At 51.6% G+C, this 20,329-nt stretch overlaps 1 protein-coding gene across 2 annotated transcripts in view; it reads left to right on the top strand.

Moving 5' to 3' along the window:
• VPS13D (vacuolar protein sorting 13 homolog D) overlaps nucleotides 1-20,329 on the top strand; it is a 2,754,556-nt gene that overhangs the window by 2,008,584 nt on the left and 725,643 nt on the right. For both annotated transcript variants that reach the window (XM_086921894.1, XM_086921893.1), the window contains exon 53: nucleotides 12,038-12,161. In XM_086921894.1, the coding sequence (XP_086778020.1) occupies nucleotides 12,038-12,161 (124 nt within the window). The remainder of the gene's footprint in view (nucleotides 1-12,037; nucleotides 12,162-20,329) is intronic.

Raw genomic sequence — 20,329 nt, 5'->3', positions numbered from 1 at the left:
CTTTACAAGGACAGGTGAAGGCACATTCCACAAGGTCGATCTCAGCATCAACAGCGCTGTTTGCTGGAGTATCCATAAAGGATATTTGCAGAGCAGCCACCTGGAGCAGTACGCACTCCTTCACGAGACATTACTGCCTGGAGGCGGCTGCGAAGGAGGATTCGGCTGTAGGACAGGCAGTCCTGAGAAATCTCTTCCAATAAGAGGTGAGCTTTCCTCTCTTCCCTCCTCCTGTTTTTCAAACATTTCGTTTCTTATGCTTTGTTACTGCCTTATGGTTGTTATAATCTGTGATGTCATTAGTTTATAATGATTCTGTAACTGTGCACGAAATGTTTGAGGTATGCTAACTGCTATCTACTCTGATACAAGCAATGGGAATCTATGAAAGTTCCAATACTGGAGTAAGAAACAAGTTACTTACCTGTAACGTTAGTTCTCCAGTATTGGTAACTTTCATAGATTCCCATGCGCCCACCCGCCTCCCCTGGGAAAGCTCACTTTAGGGCTAGGTGATTATGTGGCAAAGCAACGGCTACGAAAATCTGAGGCTCAGAGCTTTCTCAGGAAGGTTCTACAGGGTGAGGCTGATCTGATTGGTTGCTAAGGTGGCTTTGGGTCTTTTTACATAATGACACCAATAGGCTACAAAAGATAATGAGGCCTAGGCCTAATTTTTTACCTTTTTTACACCTATTAGGGTGTATTTACCTAGGTATATATATATATATTATTACCGAGGCTCCCATTCCGACGACGGGGAATGATACAAGCAATGGGAATCTATGAAAGTTACCAATACTGGAGAACTAAATTTACAGGTAAGTAACTTGTTTCTTTTCTGACGTTCTTTTAGGCACCTGTTCCAGGCCCACCCCAGGGGCTCATGTAGATTGGAACGTGGCCCGATGCCATCGCCCGGCCCTGGGCGACCCCCTTCTCCTCTCCCAACACCCCACCCCTGAGAGCTTGGTTGTCCAAGCCTCCAGGTCCCAGAGTGGATTCCCTACCGCACCCCCGGACAGGGAATCCAAGAGACTGGAACAGTTTGGGAAGAAGATTTTTTTTTCCGCTAGTTCAGGGCTGCGGTCTGTGAACACTGCATGCCTCTTGGGTCTTTATTTCCACTCTGTGTGGGATACGGTGGCGCAAGTGCTGCCTCAGTGTCCGGAGGAGGCACGGACAGTGCTCTCTCAGTCCACTTCCACCCTGGCCACCACTGCCATAAAACCTTCCTAGTCCAGTCTTTCAGGCCCCTCAAACATCAGTGGGCGGCAGGATTCCCCATCACCTCCCCCACTGGCGCACCATCACTTTGGACAGGTGGGTTTACAAATAGTCCGCAGGGGCTACTCCCTCCCCTTCGAGACTACCCCTCCAGCCATGCTACCCCAGTACCACCGCATGTCGGGGGATCATTTGGCACTTCTTCAACAGAAAGTCGCGGCCGTCTTGGCCAAGGGGGCCATCGAGCGCGTTCCTGCGCCAGAAGTAGGACGTGGTTGTGATTCCCACTACTTTCTGAAGCCCAAGTAGGACAAGGGCCTGCGTCTTATCTTTGACCTCAGGGACATCAATCTCTTCCTCCAGAAGGAGAAGTTCAAGATGCTGACTCTGGCTCAGGTCTTGGTTGCTCTCGACCCTGGAGACTGGATGGTAGCGTTGGACTTGCAGGACGCATATTTTCACATCCCCCTCCTGCCGGCGTTACGTACGGTTCACGGTAGGCCAGGAGCATTTTCAGTTTGCCGTGCTCCACCTAGGCCCCAGTGCCCCAAGGGTGTTCATGAAAGTGATGACGGTGGTCGCAGCTCATCTGCGCAGATCAGGGGTGTCAGTCTTCCCCTACCCCGACGACTTTTTGTTGAAGGCGGGCTCGCCCCAGGCAGTCGTCACCCACCTTCACACTACGGTCGACCTCCTGCATTTGCTTGGGTTCGCCATCAGCGTGTGGAAGTCACACCTGAGCCCCTCTCAGAAGCACCCCTTCATCGGAGCGGTGCTGGACTTGACGTAGTTTTGGGTTTATCCTCCCGAGCAGCGAGTCCAAGATATTCAGGCTATGATTCCGATCTTTTGACCTCTATACTGGGTTTCAGTCAGGATGACCCTCCGGCTCATGAGCCTGATGGCCTTTTGTATCCTGCTGGTGCAACATGCCAGATGGCTAATGCAGGCTCTACAGTGGGACCTGAACTTCAAGTGGGCGCAGCATCAGGGCAACCTGTCCGATCACGTTTAGATCTCGGAGGGCACTGCACAACACTTGCAGTGGTGGCTCACAAATCGTGATTGGGTCAATGGCAGATCCCTCTCCCTTCCCCAACCAGAGCACACAGTGGTGACGGGGCGTCCCTCCTGGGATGGGGAGGCCACTTGGGAGAGGCGGAGATCAGAGGCCTCTGGTTTCCGGCGGAGTTCCGGCTCCACATAAATCTTTTGGAGTTTCGAGCTATCCAACTGGCACTGAAGGCATTCCTTCCCTCTGTCCGGGGAAGTGTAGTGCAGGTGTTCACCGACAACACCACCGCCATGTCGTATTGCAACAAACAGGGCGGGGTAGGGTCGTGGACCCTGTGTCAGGAGGCTATGCGCCTCTGAACATGGCTGGAACATCAAGGTATTTCCTTGGTGGTGGACACACCTGGCAGGTTCCCTGAACGCCAGGGCGGACAATATCAGCCACCGGTGCTTGGTGGATCAAGAATGGCGTCTGCACTCGGATGTGGTGCAAGGTTTTTTTTTCTTTAATGGGGAGAGCCTTGGTTAGATCTATTCACCACCGAAGAGAACGCGCAATGCCATCAGTTCTGCGCATTGTAATCTCCAAGGCGGCACTCACTCAGTGACGCTTTTCATCGTGAGTGGATCTGCGGTCTGTTGTACGCCTTTTCGCCTATACCACTTCTGCCCAGAGTGCTGAAGAAGATCAGGTGCGACCAGACCCAAGTTATTCTTGTGACTCTGATTGGGCATGAAGATACTGGTATCCCGAGGATCTTCTGTCGCAGCAGCGGGGGGCGGTCCTCCACCCGAACCCGTCCAGCCTCCAGCTCCATGCGTGGAGATTGAGCGATGACAGTTGACAGCTTTCGATCTTCCTCTCGAAGCCTGTGATGTCATTGTGGCATCCTTACGTCCCTCCACTAAGACGGTATATGTCTGCAGGTGGAACACATTTGTGGCATGGTTCACAGCGAAGGCTGTGGATCCCCTTTCTGCCCCTCTTTCTGAGGTTCTTCTGTTCCTACTATCCTTGGCCCAGCAGGGCTCTGCTCAGCGCACTATCAAAGGTTATCTTTTTGCCATCTACGCCTTTCTGAGGCTTCCAGATCAGCCTTCTCTTTTTAAGTCCCCGGTTGTTAACATTTCCTGAAAGGCATTACGCACAGGTTTCCGCCCGTGCCTTTCATAATGCATCAGTGGGACTTAATCCTTTGTCTTGGCATATCTGATGTGCGCTCCCATCTGATAAAGACTACTAGTAGTAGATTTCTTCATGTAGAATTATCCCTAGGCGTGAGACTGGATCCTGAAAACTCTTTGCCACATCATGCCTGCGCGCTGGGGGTGGGGCGCCATCACGTGACTCTGCCCAGGCGTCGTCCGCGAACGTGACATCAGCGAGGTCACATAAGCCCCACCCTGGCGAGTGTACGTCAGTTTTTTTTCCTTTTCCGCGTGCAACGCGGATTCAGTCTCCGGTCGGGCCTGTTTGGACCCCTTTTTTTTGTTCACCTCATTTCGCTATTTTTGGTGAGCAGTGTGCAAATGCCTTCGGGCTTCAAGATTTGCACATTGTGTAGGCGTCCTATGTCGATGACACGAACCCGCACCTCATTTGTATGTGGTGTTTAGGGGAAGATCACGGCACCACTGATTTTGAGGTGTGCCAACAGTTGAAGCCGAAGTCGCGGTGGAAGTGCCGGATGAAACTACTCTTGGCGCGTCTCTCGAGGTCGGCTTCATCCCCCCGTTCAGTCTCGGCGGACCATTTCAGATATGGCCGTCGTCGGTGTCCTCGTCCCTCTCCGATGTCACGAGAGCGTCGGTCCCCGGTGGGTAAGTGTCGCACCTTGTCCCTGGGGGCGTGGGCTCTCTGCAGGTGATGCGGCCCGCGTGTCGTCCTCCTATCCACCGTTTCCCGGTGAAGGAGCGTCGAGAGCCCAGATGGAGACATATGCAGTGGCCTTGTAAGCCTCGCTAGCGTCTCCTCCTCCTTCCCCTTCGGGGCCATCAGCGGATCCCTTGCCTTGCTCGGGGGCCTCCGCGGCGTTGCCGGCGGCTCCGTCCCCGGCGCCGACTGGTTCGGCTCCAGACTTGGAGGATGTGGTGCTGTTGAGATGCGGCCCTTCGGATGTCCCTCCTTCGGACCACAGCGCCTCTGCCTCGCCGCAAACTCCTGCAGGAGTCCCTGTGGTGTCGCTGGAGGTCGCCGGGGTGTGGGTCGCATCCCCGAGCCCCCCTCGGTCCTTGGACAAGGTGGTCCTGTCTAAGGCCGAGGTGACGCCGCTACGGTGCCGGCAGCTGCTGGACCGAGCGGTGCCACAGTGGTCGGTGGACCCTCCTCGTCCCGCTCTGGGTCGAGGCTGGAGGGGGACCCCTTGTCCTCCTCCTGCCCTTTCTCTAACTTCCACGAAGGCGGCTGCCTCGTCGAAGGGCAAGTCGGAGGTTGAGTTGGCCCTGGCGGCGCCACATGGATTGCCGGACCACCTCCATCACACACTGGGCCGAGGCTGGCGGAGGGCTTCGTGTCACTCCCCTGATCCCTCTCGTTCCTCCACGCAGGTGGCTGCTTCGGCAGAGGTCGATTAGGCACCGCCCCTTTCCCGCTTTAGATCTGCCCGCTCCGGTCCCCGGCGCGGTGCGACTTCGAGGAACCCTATCCGGCATCTCCTTCGGTGCCGGATGGTAATACTGTCCTGCCTCAGGCGGCAGACTTTACGGCGCCAGACAGGCATCCGGTCCGGATTCGTCTTCGGACGCTCCTTCTTCTCCGGAAGTGGGGTGCATACTAGTGTCATCCTCCCCGGAGACTGGTGGCCGCGTGGTGGCTTTTCGCCGGCGTCATCGAAAGGTGGCTCCCTCCATTCCCGAGGTCAGGTTGCTCGCCGGAGGAGCGACAGGTCCCCCACTCTTCGGTCCCTTCTGACTTCCATTTCTGGCCTTTGCCCGCCCTGCTTGGTTTCGGGGACGGCCACCTCAGTTTACAGCTGTTGCCCACGGAGAAGTTGCTTTCTCCACCATGGGGCCCTACAGAGGCGGGTGCGGCCTTCGTTCACGCGGTGTCCACGGCTTTGGGCATTCTGCGCGTGTGTGACCTGGTTGCTCATTTTCCGGCAGACCATCTCTTGGAGGTTCTCCACCAGGGCTCTGGTGGGAGGGAGCTGTTGCTTCCTTTTTAGGGTTCACTTCTTTCTTCCCCGACAGGGGCCTGGAGGCGCCCGCCTCAGGCGATCTGGTGCCTCAACACCTTCTGCACCAACACCTTCCGGCGCCGCCAGGCCCCGCAGGTCTTTCCCTCCACCCCTCTGCCTCAAGTCCACTTTTGCGGACTGCTTTTCCCTCACTGCCGCCACTGTTGACTCCACCGTCCAGGGAGGCTCGCTGGCTGGACTCTTGGGGGCGCAACATGTTCTCCTCGACCAGCGCTGCCCTGCGGGCCCTTAACACCTTATGTGTGTTGGCTAGGGCCACCTCTTGTTTGTGGGACTCGGCTGAGTCCTTGGGATCCGCAACTTCACAGGAGACTGTTCAGTTGGACTTAAGGCATCATGCGTTGGATGGCCGGGAGCTAGCAGCGTTTATTCTCCAGTCCTCTCTGGACATCTCAGAGGTGCTGGGCTGGGCAATGGCTTCCTCAGTTGCCCTCCGACGCCATGCTTGGCTTCGAGACGGCGTGTTCCCTGAAAATGTTCGGGAGCGGCTGTTTGATCTTCCATTTTATGGCACCCTGTTGTACCATGTCCCGGCGAACTCCCCCATCCAATGGTTCTTGGCAGGGCTCCGTCGTCCTCCTCTTCTTCCTCCTTATCCTCCTCCTCCTCCTTCCCCTCCTCAGTGATTGCTGAGTTGAGCTGGTTCTGGACCTTCTTTTTGGGCTGGTTGCCCTGCTGTGAAGTGTGTTTTATGGCCACTCGAGTCCTCCTTGCTGTGACTGTGGCATTGTTGGCTGCTGGACGGCCCCTTTGTTGACTGTGTGTTTTTTTGCTGGAATTGTCTGTACGGACTTGGCCTCAGATCAGGTCTTATGTTTTCTCTTGGGCTGCTTGACAAGCCTTCCACAGGGTTTTTTTCCCCTGTGGCTCTTTCGTTCCTTACTCTGCTGCAGACTGCAGAAGTTTTCTTCTAAAGAGGGTTCCCAGGTCTTGGGACTTATCTTACCCTATGTGGGGTAGTGGTAGCTGTTATATAGCTTGCATTCTGCTGGGAGTTCAGGTCGCCTTCGGGCCCATGCTCTCCGTGGCGTTTACGTATGTTGCTGTTGCTTCTTTAGGCCGTATGTGCTGACCCCTCGTAGTGGTGTGTCCGGGCCTTTCCTCACCTTCCCGCTCCTGTCCTGCTGGCTGCGAGAATTCTGTGTTTCTCCCTTGTCAGGCGTTGCTTGCCCGGTCTTCTTGGGACCCTGGGCTGTTCTTCTTGCTTGGCGGCTTCTTCTTGTCGGTGCCGCTCTGTCTGGTTGTTGCCTTCCGTCTAGGGTGGGGTCGCCTTCTTTTCTCTCGGGCCCTCTAGTCTTTCTTCTTCCTCTGCCTTGTCCTGGCATTAGATGAAAGCTCTGTTTCCTTGTATTGAAGTGGGGTGCTTCGGCCTCTCTGGCCTTGCCCTTGGCTCTCCTGTTGTGAGTGTATGGGCTTCTGTTTTATTTTTTCTTCCTACATCCCTCTTGGGGTCGGTGATGTTCTGCATGTAGGGGTTCCTCTTGCCTGGGAGGGACGGGGCTTTTCGTCTTGTCCGTGGCCCGGGTCCCCCGTGGGGCCCTCTGTGATGTCCAGGCTGGTGGGGTCGTTTCGATGTCCCTCCTTCCCCTTGTATATTGCTAGGGTATCTATTCTATGTGAAGGAATCTGCGGCTAGTAGTCTCTTTCAGATGTACAAGTTACTTACCTTCGGTAACGATGGATCTGGTAGTGACTATTCTAGCCGCAGATTCCTTCACGACCCACCCTTCCTCCCCGCTCCCCGTCCCCTGTGGGGGGGCTATGCCTTCTGTGAGTGCATTCTGTTGCCTTTTTTGACGGGAGGATACGTCTTGTTTTTCTTTCCTTCCTCCTCCTTGGCACATTGCCGGATGGGTTTATGGGTGCTCCTGTGCCCCTATGCTCTGGTCCAGGATCAGAGCTTGCCTTCTCTCCCCTTGTGTTACTAGGGGTGCTGGCCCCTCTGCTAACCCTCTGGGTTGGGGCCCTCCGGCCATGCCCCCTTTTTTCCATGGGGGGGTTGTCTGGGGTTACCTAGGAGGTTGTCATTCCTGTTTGTCTCGACACCGGTTCCCCTTTGTTTTTCCTGATTGGGGTTATAGTCCTGCTGCCTGTTGTCATGACATTTTTCATGTGTTCCCTGTCTCCAGGGGGGGGGGGGGGGGGGGACTGTCTACTGGCAGGGTGGCTGCGCAGGGCTGTGATCTGTTTTATCTTCTTCCCTGCTTTTGGGTACTGCAGTGTTCCTTATGGTATTGTTCATCACCATTCCTTTTTCCAATGTTTTCTGCTCTTTCACACACTGTTCCCATACTCCCAGTTTTGTCTGATGGCTGCGCGGAAAAGTTCTCTGAAGAAAACTGACGTAGGCGCGCCGGGGTGGGTCTTATGTGACCTCTCTGACGTCACGTGCGCGGACGATGCCTGAGCGGAGTCACATGATGCCGCCCCTCCCCCAGCACGCATGCATGCTATGGCAAAGAGTTTTCCGGATCCAGTCTCATGCTTGGGGATACTTCTACGTGAAGGAATGTGCAGCTAGAATCGTCTCTACCAGATGCATCGTTACCGAAGGTAAGTAACTCGTACTTTAAGCCCCTTCATAACTGTCCTTTGCGTCTTCTTACTCTGAAGATGGCTTTCCTGGTAGCTATCACCACTGCCAGAAGAGTGAGTGAGCTACAGGTCCTCTCTTCTAAACCTCCTTTCCTTTCTGGTCATACAGACTAGGTTGTTCTAAGGACCCGTCCTTCCTTCTTGCCAAAGGTTGTTACGCCCTTCCAAATCGGGCGGACCATCAGTTTGCCCATCTTCTTTCCGCCTCCGCATTCTTCAGAAGAGCAGGAGAGGCTCCACCGTCTGGACCCGAAACATGCGCTCTCATTTTATCTGAAACGCATACAGCAGTTCCGGGTGGATGACCAGCTCTTTGTTGGCTGCGTGGGTGCCAAAAAAGTTCGGCCAGTGCACAAACGGACCATCTCTCGGTGGGTTGTTCTCTGCATAAAAGCCTGTTACTCGTTGGCTAAGAAGGAGCCTCCTCTGGGGCTGCTTGCCCATTCCACCAGGACAACGACAGCCACTACTGCCCTGGGTACCGGTGTTCCCTTGTAGGACATTTGTCAGGCTGCTACGTGGGCCTCGCTACATACGTTTACCAAGCATTACTGCCTCGACAGTCAAGTCCGGAGAGACAGCTTTTTTGGCTGTTCTGTTCTACGTGCCTTCCTGGTGTAGTCCTGTTCGCAGACCCACCACCCGGGTTGGTATTGCTGGGGTAAGGAATTCTAAGGTAAGGAATCTATCACTAACGTGTCTCTTTCAGATGCACAAGTTACTACTTGTGTAAAGATACATCTATAAGAGATATTAGTTAGTGATAGATTCCTTACCGCCCCTCCCATCCTCCCCGTTCTGCGAACCGATTACTAGGGTTAAGGTCATCCCTTTCATGGCCCTAGTTTTAGTGCACAAGTAGTCAGTATCTTGCATGGCTCTGCGTTCCTGGCGCAGAACTGACGACAGCGCGCATGGGTGGCGCCTAAGTAGTCTCTGTGACGTCATCTCGGCGCATACGATGCCAGAAACGGACGCGGAGCCGCAGGATGCCACCTACTGACGCGCAGGGGTACTGCGAAGCAAAACATTTCGGATCCAGTCTGACGCCTGGGGATATTCTAAGGTAAGGAGTCTATCACTAACTAATGTCTCTTACAGATATATCGTTACACAAGTAGTAGCTTGTGTTTCAGGTTGTGAAGCGCCCACCCCACTTGCTCCCGAGGAAAGGATACAAACTTAAATTACCTCCTTGGTTGGGTCTATGCCCAAACGTATTGAGAAAAATGATGTTCAAATCTCTGAAGAGTTATCTTGCTGAATTCCAGGGGGATGGCCCTAAAAAAATAAAGCAACTTTGAAAAGAAAATCATCTTAAGGATATTACAATGCCCCACTATGGTCGGGTGCATATTATTAAGCCGGTTAAGTGCTTTCTTAGTTTCAGCTGCCAGTGGGTTCAAGTTCACACTAATGATTAGCTCTATGTCAGCCACGATGTTTACCCCTAAATGTTTCGCCTTTTGAACAACCCTGCTATCGGACCATGACATTTATTTATTTAAGATGATCTGCGTCTTTTCTTTATTGAGTGCATATCCGGATACCTTGCCAAACTCTTGAGCCTCCTGTTCTCTAGCTAAAATGGCTGTCACAGGATCCGGAGTAAGCAATGCAAGATCATCGGCGTAGGCCATGATTTTAGTGTTCAGACCATGTCTACGCATGGCCAGAATATCTAAATTGTTTTCTGTTTTCTTGATGAAGGGGTCTATATACATCGCAAATAGCAATGGAGAGCAAGGGCAGCCCTGCCGTGTTCCCCTTGATATCTCGATTGGCTCAGTTAATTTCCCATTTATTGAGATTCTGGCTGTGGGATTTAAATACAAGGCCTGCACAGCTTGAATCGCCTTAGAGCCAAATTGCATCCTCCTCATGACGTCCAAAAGGAATTTCCAGGAGACCTGATCAAAAGCTTTTTCAGCATCCAGCAAAATTAGTGCGATCGGGTCTCCTGACACTTGAGCGGCACCAAATAAAGAGATGGTCCGCCGAACGTGTTCGGTAGTCCCTTTTGTAGGAATAAACCCATGTTGCCATTTGGACACAAGATGGTCAGTTCTGGAAGATATTCGAGACGCTAGTATTTTTGAGTAGGCTTTCGAATCACAGTTCATAACTAACGGTGACTTATCTTTCTTTGGAAAGATTACGATCTTAGCTGATGGCCAATCAATCTGGTTGAGGAGCCCCATTGAAGATGGAGACCACCAGCGTGGTAAACAGAACTTTTATTTGAAGAGAATTTTATTTATAGAATTCCACAGGAATGCCACCATCTAAACCAGTGGCTTTACCATCTGGCAGGTTTGCTAAGGCTAGAGCAATTTCTTCCCATAAAGGTGGATCGTCTAATTGGTCATGTTCTTCCCCGTTAAGTTGAGTAAGCGAGACTATATGCAGGTACTTGGAATCTCTGGCTCTCTGATAACTGGTGAGCCAATATTCTCCTCTGTATATAAGCTCTTATAGAACTCTCGAAATGCCCCTTGAATGTTAATAAGGTCATTTGTGGTCTCCCCCATAGGGACTTGTATAGAGAGAATTTCATTGGAGGAGACCTACTGTCTGGTTCGGATAGCTAATTGATGACCGATAAGTTCACTACATTCGTAGTTTTTTCCCTGAGCAGAAGCCCATTTTACAGCGACCTTTTCTGAGAGTTTCGCCCCAATTTTGGCTTTAATGGCTACCACTTCAAGCTGTACTGCTTCGATTTCCACCCTCAGATGAACAGCCTTAGTTAATTTTTCTTCCGAGCTTCTTATGTGTGCTTCTTTTGAACCACTGTACAAGTGTCCTCTCAAGCTCATTTCCATCAAAACAACCTTCCTAGTGGCAATAACATCTACCTAGAGGGTCAGTGAGCTCCAGACTTTGTCATCTAAGTCTCCACACCTAAACATCTTCCCAGACAAGCTGGTGCTTCGCACAAGAACTTCCATCCTGCGAAAAGCTGTCAGTCCCTTTCATGTAGGTCACTCCATCAACCTGCCTACCTTTTATGCTCTGCTGCATCCCTCTAAGGAAGAGAAGCAACTCCGCTGACTGTACTCAAAAGGGCATTGTCGTTCTATGTTGACCGTATGAAACACTTGTGGGTGGATGACCATCTCTTCATGGGGTATGTTGGAGTGAAGAAGGGGAAGGCCGTACAGAAATGGACCATCTCCCAATGGATCATACTCTGCATTAAAATCTGGTACGCACCAGGTGAAAATTAACCCCCTGAGTGGTAGCATGCTCATTCCACAATCTCTAAGGCTGCGACTTCTGCATTAGCATGCTGAGTACCGGTCCTGCACATCTGCCAGGCAGCAATTTGGGCTTCTTTGTTCATGTTCAGCAAGCACTACTGCCTGGACAGTCAGTTCAGTCGGGACGGTCATTTTACTCATTCGGTCCTGTAGTACTTTTTGGTGTGAAACAGTTACGCAGACCCACCTCTGGGTTGGTCTTACTTGGGCATCTATACTAAAGGATCTGCTGCTATGAGTCTTATCTAGTCAAAGATTCCTAACCCACCCACCCATCCTCCCCATTCTGCAAACAGATTTTAGGGACAGGATTTTCTTCTTTTAGGGTCCTAGTTTTCCAAGCCAGTAATTAGTGTTCTTCGTGGCTCCGCACTCCTGGCGTGGAAAGTCGCAAAAGAAACTGACATGAACACGCTGGGGTGGCGCCTATATCACTTCCGGCACGGACGATGCTGACAACTTCACGCAGAGCCGAACTGCGTCACCTACTGATGCGCAGGAGTACTGCTCACAAAAAAGTTGCGGATCCAGTGCCTGGGGATATTTGTAAGGTAAGGAATCTGTGGATAGATAGAGTTTCTACCAGATAAAGTACATGAGAAAGGATTGGTCGGTCAATGTAAAGTAAGCAAGAAGAAAATGTCATATAGTTATCTCACTTCTGTGAATTTTCTGTTCTGCTAATATAATTAATTAATTGCAATGAAAGTTTAACTGACAACAGTTTGTTTTTTATCAAAGGGACACGCAGGGAAATTGCTTCTTCCTAAGAGTGGAAATTGCATTGCGAGGTGCCACATATCGCATCTTGTTCAGTGACACTGTTGAATTACCGCCTCCATTCCGCATAGCCAACTTTTCAAAGGTAAATATGTTATTTATATTATCTTCATAGGCACAGAAAATCGAAAAACCTTCTAATTATTTCTTTTTGGTTCTATTATTTATATGTGAGTCTAATGTTGCAATTAAAAATGTAAGCATAAATTGATGAATGATGTGAAATTAGATTTCGAAGTATAGTTTTTGCATGTGATTTTTCAGATATTTGGAGTGTTATTAAACATACAGAGGCAAGTTTAGGTGTTAAGCTGTCTATGAGGTTGTTAAACAGTCTGTAAGGTTGTTATTCTTTTAAAATAAAATCATTTCCAAAATAATACAACCAGGTATACAAATGAAAAAAAGCAGTACCTAGTGGCCTTCATCACTGTACACTTACAGTTGTGAAATGTACGTTTGTTTTAGTATGTGCCACAGTGGAATGTTTGGTCTTCATCTATCTTGAGTGTCAATATCTTTATTCGATGTTTTGTGTATATCAACGAGCATACACTGCACACAAGATATGCAAACTAAATAATACAATGAATATTAGCGTTCTAGGAAGAAAAATAAACAAGATTGCTGCATGTAAATACGTGGGGTATCACCATTTAATACTAGCAATACATTTCATGACCGATAGAAAGCGACATCCCTGGAGACATGCTGGAACATGAGATCTGAAAGAGACACGTTAGTGATAGATTCCTTACCTTAGAATATCCCCAGGCATCAGACTGGATCCGGAAAGTTTTTCGTCAGCAGTACCCCTGCGTGTCGGTAAGTGGTGTTTTGTGGCTCCGCGTCCATCACTGGCTTCGTAAGCGCAGAGATGACGTCACAGAGACTACTTAGGCGCCACCCATGCACACTGACATCATTTCTTTCTTTTTCCACGCCAGCAAGCGCAGCAAGCGTTCGAGGTCCAGGGGTCGCTCAAGGGACCGTCCGCTGAGCCATCACCATCGCTCATCGGGGTTGAAGTCTACGCCCTCGGAATCGGGTAAGAGACGTTACAAGAAAAAGTCGAAGAAGTGTGTTCGCTCTCTGACATCCCCCCGTCGGTCTTCGGATGCGGACAAGGGGGCCAGGGTCCTTCCCCTGCGGCTCTGTTATAGCCTTGGAGTCCTGCGGCCTACCCACCTTATCCGGGCCCGTCGGCGACTCTGGCGCAAGTGCAAGAGTTTCTTGCCGCCATGAATCTCCTTTTCAGGCCTAGGACTCCCGCTGGCGTGCCTTCGTGCCCCGCAGTCCCTATGGAGGGCCCTTGCTTGCCACTGGCTCTGCCGTTGGCGGCTCCGGCTTTGGCGTCGCAAGGTCCTCCGCTGGTGGCTCCGGCCCCAGCGCCCCAGGATCCTCCGTTCCCAGCGCCGACTTGGGCTTCTTTCCTTCCACCGCCGCCCACCACCACCCTTGCCCGAATTTCCAGGCAATTTTGCCCCGGCTTGGGACCCAAATTGGGACATGGAGCCGGATTGTTCCTGATGCAGTTGGAGCATCTGTTTTCCCCTGTACCTCCCCCGCCTCTGCTGCCTGTGCCTTGGGGTGTGGAGGATGGGGCTGATTGGGAGGGGTCGGACGACCCTCTTGCACGGCAGTGCGAGTCCGAACATGAGTGGGCGGAGGACTCGGAGGATGCAGGTGGCCTTGATCTCTCCTCAGAACCTGGATTTATGTCTCCCTTCCGCTGTCATGGAGGAGGGCGCCACATATACTGTGGTGCTCCGTAGAGCAGCTGTGGCCCTTGACCTCGATCTGCCTACTGTCACTCATAAGACAAACCTCCTCACTGAAGTGCTTCTATGGAACCTCTGCTTCTGTTTATTGAGGCCTTGATGGATGTTTTGTTGAGCACCTGGTCTAGACCAGCCACAGGGGTTCCTCTGGATAAGAACGTGGCCAGACATCATCGCCCGGCACCGGGTGACCCTGCCTTTTTGACAAATCATCCGACTCCGGATAGCCTAATCATCCAGGCCTCCACTTCCCAAAGTGTGTTCCCTACCACCCTGCAAGAGGTTTTTTCCTCTGCCAGCTTGGGGCTACGGTCAGTCAACACCATATGCCTCTTGGGCCCCTACTCTCACGCTGTGTGGGACACAGTGGCGCAGATACTGCCCCAGTGCCCGGACGAGGTTCGGGCTGTACTTTCCCAAGCTGTTGCGGAGGGGAAGGATGCCGCGGAATTCGCCGTTCGGTGTGGGCTGGACACCGCAGACTCTTTAGGGAAAGCGATCTCCACTACAGTAGCCCTGCGTTGCCATGCCTGGCTGTGGTCCACTGGATTTTCAGGGGATGTCCAGAGTTCTCTCATGGACATGCCTTTTGATGGTATTCACTGTAGGAAGGTGGATATCTGACTATATGGTTACTCCAACTATTTGCCTAGTGTTTAGCTGTTTTTTGACTTAGTTGGCCTGGGATCCTGCTAATCAGGGCCCCAGGCTATCTGCTCTCTCTATAAAATGGACTCCATGTACTTTAGGTACATCTCCAATTGGATATTGGGTCACCTTGTGAGCCCCTGTATGGTGTACCATAGGTCCCCAGGGCATAGGTGCATCCAAGGATTACCAGGGGCTACAGCATGTATTCTGTCACCCCTGGCTGGCCATCCACATTGACACAACTGGCTGACCACTCAGCTGGAGCAAGGTCGTGTAATCACCCCAATCACACCATTACATATACACACATATATACCTATAAGTCACTCCTATGGCAGGCCTGGACAATTCTGAAGGCAGAGTGCTTGGTTTTATATGAGATGGTGCTCTAGCATGAGCTGAGCCTGTCTGCAGCTTTCGGAACCATGTCCTTATAGCTGTTCTATGATATGGCCATACCATATACTCTTAAATGCATTATAATCCTCGCGGTTAATGCTAACTTTGGTTTGGCTTTATCAAAACATGTCGTGTAAGGTGTCATACAATTTAGAATACTACCCCCCGCCAGTCCTGACGGCGGGGGAAGCATTCCACCCTTCTAGAGGGAGAAGAGATGTAGTTGTAGCTTTACCCAGTTAAAGTTAAACAGAGCCTCAGCATCACAAAATGGATGCTGCTGCCACAGACACAAGTCTGACCTCCTGCAGCTGGGAGCCCTTCCAGCGAGGGAGTCCTGGACAATAGAGTTCCTACCTTGGGAGCAGGGTGGGTTGAATGAAATGAGACACTGCCTGGGGCACACAAGGTGCTCCATGCATAGCCCGGTTCAAACCAGTTGCTGGGACACTCCAGCCTCAGCTCTGGTGCGAAACTGGACAAAGGGAAAGGGGTGTAACCACCCCCTTCCCAGGTTCCACCCATAGGAGGGACCTAGCAGGTAATCCAGCCCCTTTGATTAGTATAAAGCTAGGAGCTGAGTCTAGAGACTTTAGATTATCCTGAACTGAAACGAAACTCTGGACCTTCGACATTCTACTGCAACTAGAAGACTGAAGAATCTCCCTTGTGGTCAAGGAGTGACCACCCTGTGCAAACAGGCACCATAAGTGACTTGCCGGTTTGCTTTGTCGACGCTCCCGCCAGAGCCTGAAGACTTAGCGACGCAGCCTCTGGACTGCCAGACTTCTCTGACCCAGACCCACATCCACAGCAAAGCTGAGACCCCTGGTGGACACGAAAGACGTGGGACCGGACTACCTGCAGTACCTGCTTTTTGCTAACTGTGCAGCTTCTGAGGTGTCCTCTAAGTTGTGCATTGGGACTTGAGAAGCCCCAACCCTGAGTCGTAAGTGCACCGAAGCTCAGCCTTCCACACTGCACGAGTGCCAGGTGGGGCCTGCTCTTGCATTTCCTCTCGACGCATCTTCGCGGTTGCTAGCCCGCTGGCTAGTGGCCCTCTAGAAGACATCTTTACGAAACAACACCGCTTGCCTGGTTGCTCCGGGCTTGCTCCTGCTCTCTTGAAAAGGGGAAGCACCCCAGACCTTGCTGGTCTGAACAGAAGCCGATCTTCCCTTCCTGCGTAGGTTGCCTTTGCCAAGGCTTGTTGACTCCAATCCTGAAGCCGACTCCGCCAACAGCGAGATCCTTCATGGGACAGTCCGTATCCAGCTCCTGGTCGTCGTTGACGCCTCCTGGTCCACGTGGCTGCAGAGACAAGCTTTACTTCTTCACCTGTTTGCATCTCGGCATCGCCTGGTTCCTTCCTGGTCACTGGCTAGTGACCCAGACTCTGTCCCCTCTGCTTTCAGGTTCTTCACTGCTTCGATCCACCTTTGGATCCCACCGGACATCTTCCTCCTGGTCGCCTGCAGCATCTTTGTGCAGTTCTCGATAGGATTCGACGACGAAACCCGACACGAAAGAACACCTATGCACCCGGCTTCCCTGGGTGAGGTAACTCGAGTACTCTGGTGCTCCTGTGTGTAATAACTATCCAAGTGTCCTACTTGGATAAGTTCAGAGGGGTTGTGTTAGTAATAAATACATATATATTTGATATATACCTTGTGTGGTGTCCTTTCATTTGGTATTCAAGGGGTAATTATTGGTAAAAAAATTGGCTTCACATGCTCTCTGAAGTATTAGCCTAAGACTGCTTTGTCCATGCTACCACTAGGATAGATGGTCTATAAGGTTGACTTTACAACCATAACCATAAGGGTGGTTTGGACTGGTACAGGGTGCCCACTAGAATAATGGACATCACATATCAGGCCAACTTCTCACACTCGCCTGTTTGGAGCGTTTCAAAGATTCTCGGGCTACGGCCAAGTCCTTGGGTCTCTCCACCACACGTCCGCCCACGTCTACCTTTCGTTCCTTTCGTGGTCACGGAAAGGGCGCCCCCCCATGTTCTTTCAGCCTGAAGCCTGCGCAGAACCAACTTCAGCAATGCTGCGGGCGTGGAGGCCGCTGTGGCGGCACAGGGGGACAGCATGCGGGTCGGTCCTCCTCCGCTCCTGCAGCATCCATCTCTAAGCCTTCCTAGTCTGAGCTTTGGGGTGCACCCCACGCCGGTGGGAGGCAGGATTCAACATCACCTCCCCCACTGGCGTTCTGTCACTTCGGACAGGTGGTTGCTGCAAATTGTCCGACGGGGTTACTCCCTCCCCTTCAATTCTATCCCCCCCAGCCATGCCACCTCAGTTCCTCCGCATTTCGGGGGATCACTTTGCGCTTCTCCAGCAGAAAGTCACAGCCCTCCTGGCTAAGGAAGCCATCCAGTGCGTTCCAGTAGGACGTGGTTGTTGTTCCCACTACTTTCTGGTCCCTAGGAAGGAAAACGGGGCCTGCGCCCCATTTTGGACCTCAAGAACGTCAATCGCTTCCTCCGGAAGGAGAAGTTCAAGATGTTAACTCTGGATCAGGTCTTGGCTGCCCTAGACCCTGGAGACTGGATGGGAGCGTTGGACTTGCTGGACGCATATTTTCATATCCCCGTCCTACCGGCCCACCGGCGCTACCTGCGGTTCAAGGTAGGCCAAGAGCATTTTCAGTTTGCCGTGCTACCCTTCGGCCTTACCAGCGCCCCTCAGGTGTTCAAGAAAGTGATGGCGGTGGTCGCAGCTCATCTGAACAGGTCAGGGGTGTCAGTCTTCCCCTACCTTGACAACTGGTTTTTGAAGGCGGGCTCGCCCCAGACAGTCGTCACCCACCTTCAGACTACGGCCGACCTCCTGCATTTGCTGGGGTTCTCCATCAATGTGCCAAAGTCGTACCTGAGTCCCTCTCAGACACTCCCCTTCATCGGAGCGGTTCTGGATTCGACGCGGTTTCGGGTTTATCATCCCGCGCGGGGAGTCCTGGATATTCAGGCTATGATTCTGATCTTTCAGCCTCTCTACCGGGTTTCAGTCAGGATGACCCTCCGGCTCCTGGGCCTGATGACCTGCTGCATCCTGCCAGTGCAACATGCCAAATGGCATATGAGGGCTCTGCCGTGGGACCTGAAGTTTCAGTGGGCACAGCATCAGGGCAACGTGTCCGATCAGGTCCAGATCTTGGAGGGCACTGAACGTCAATTGCAGTGGTGGCTCACGAATCGCGATTTGGTCAATGGCAGATCCCTCTCCCTTTCCCAACCGGAGCACACAGTGGTGACGGATGCGTCCCTCCTGGGATGGGGAGGCCACTTGGGAGAGGCGGAGATCAGAGACTTCTGGTCTCTAGTGGAATCATGGCTCCATATCAACTTTTTAGAGCTTCGGGCCATCCAACTTGCACTGAAGGCATTCCTTCCCTCTGTCCGGGGAAGTGTAGTGCAGATGTTCACAGACAACACCACCGCCATGTGGTAAAGCAACAAACAGGGCGGGTGGGGTCGTGGACCCTATGTCAGGAGGCTCTGCGTCTCTGGACATGACTGGAACATCAAGGCATCACATTTGTGGTTCAACACCTGGCAGGTTCTCTGAACGCCAGGGTGGACAAACTCAGCTGCTGGTTCTTGATGGATCACGAATGGCGTCTGAACTCGGAAGTGGCGCAAGGTCTCTTTCTGCAGTGGGGAGAGCCTTAGATAGATGTATTCACCACTGAAGGGAACGCACAATGTCATCAGTTCTGCGCGTTGGAATTTCCAAGGCGGCACTCGCTCGGCGACGCTTTTCGTTGTGAGTGGAGTTGTGATCTGTTGTATGCCTTTTCGCCTATACCACTTCTGCCCAGAGTGCTGAAGAAGATTCGGCGCGACCAGGTCCAAGTCATCCTTGTGGCTCCTGATTGGGCACGAAGATACTGTTATCCCAATCTACTCAACATGACGATTGATCCTCTGATCCGACTGCCTGTTCGGGAGGATCTTCTGTCGCACCAGCAGGGGATGGTCCTCCACCCAAACTTGTCCGGCCTCCATCTCCATGCGTGGAGATTGAGCGGCAACAGTCGACAGCCTTCGATCTTCCTCCCGAAGTCTGTGATGTCATTCTGTCAGCCTGGCGTCCCTCCACTAAAATGGTATACGCTTGCACACGTTTACCATGCATTACTGCCTTGACAGTCAAGTCTGGAGAGACGGCTCCCGGCAGACACTGCAGCAAGATCCAACATGGTTATTGCCTAGAACTCACAGCTACCCCACCAAACATCCCCCCCGACAGCGTCCAATGAGTCAAGATCATCTAACATTGTTAAAACAGGAAGTACTATCACTGCTACAAAAGCTTGCTATAGAGAAGGTTCCAAAACATCAGCAAGGGACAGAGTATACTCTCTATACTTCCTAATTCCCAAAAAAGACGTGTCTCTAAGACCAATTTTAGACCTCAGACCTCTCAATGCATACATAAATTCTGAACATTTCCACATGGTTCAGCTCCAACAAGTACTTCCTTTACTGAAGAAAGGGGACTTTCTTTCTACACTGGATCTAAAAGACGCTTACTTTCACATCCCAATTCACAAAGCCCACAGAAAATACCTCAGGTTTGTAATAGAGGGACAACATTATCAGTTCAAAGTCCTTCCGTTTGGGGTCACAACAGCACCAAGGGTGTTCACAAAATGCCTAGCAGTAGTTGCAGCACACCTAAGAAGACAACAAATACATGTCTTCCCTTACTTGGACGATTGGCTAATAAAAGCCAAGTCACAGGAAGAATGTCTTCAAAACACACAAAAGACCATTCAATTGCTGCACCAGCTAGGGTTTACGGTGAACTACACAAAATCCCACCTACAACCAAACAAGGTTCAACAATATCTAGGGGCTACTATAGACACAGAAAAAGCCAAAGTATACCCCAATCCAATCAGGATACAAACAATGATCACGTTAATCCAAAGATTTCAACCACAACACTCACTAACAGCTTGAGTGTTCATGCAGCTGTTAGGGATGATGTCCTCCTGCATACTGCTAATACCATATGCCAGACTACAAATGCGTCCACTGCAAGAATGTCTAGCGACACAGTGGAATCAGGCTCAAGGTCAGATTACAGATCTGGTGTTGGTAGACAACCGCACACATCGCTCTCTGAAGTGGTGGAACACAACAAACATTTCCAAGGGGCGGTCGTTCCTAGAACCGATTCCACAAGTGATACTAACAGCGGATGCATCGCTCACCGGATGGGGAGCGCATATGGAGAAATATACAGTGCAGGGAAAATGGAGTGTACAGCAAAAAAGACTGCACATCAATTATCTGGAACTACTAGCAGTGTTTCTAGCATTAAAAGCTTTTCAAATGCAAATCTTCAACAAAGCAGTCCTGATCAGAACAGACAACATGACTGCAATGTATTATATTCAA

Source organism: Lissotriton vulgaris, chromosome 5 (genome assembly GCF_964263255.1).
Source record: "Lissotriton vulgaris chromosome 5, aLisVul1.2, whole genome shotgun sequence".
NCBI lineage: Eukaryota > Metazoa > Chordata > Amphibia > Caudata > Salamandridae > Lissotriton > Lissotriton vulgaris.
This window is presented reverse-complemented; position numbering and strand designations above follow the sequence as displayed.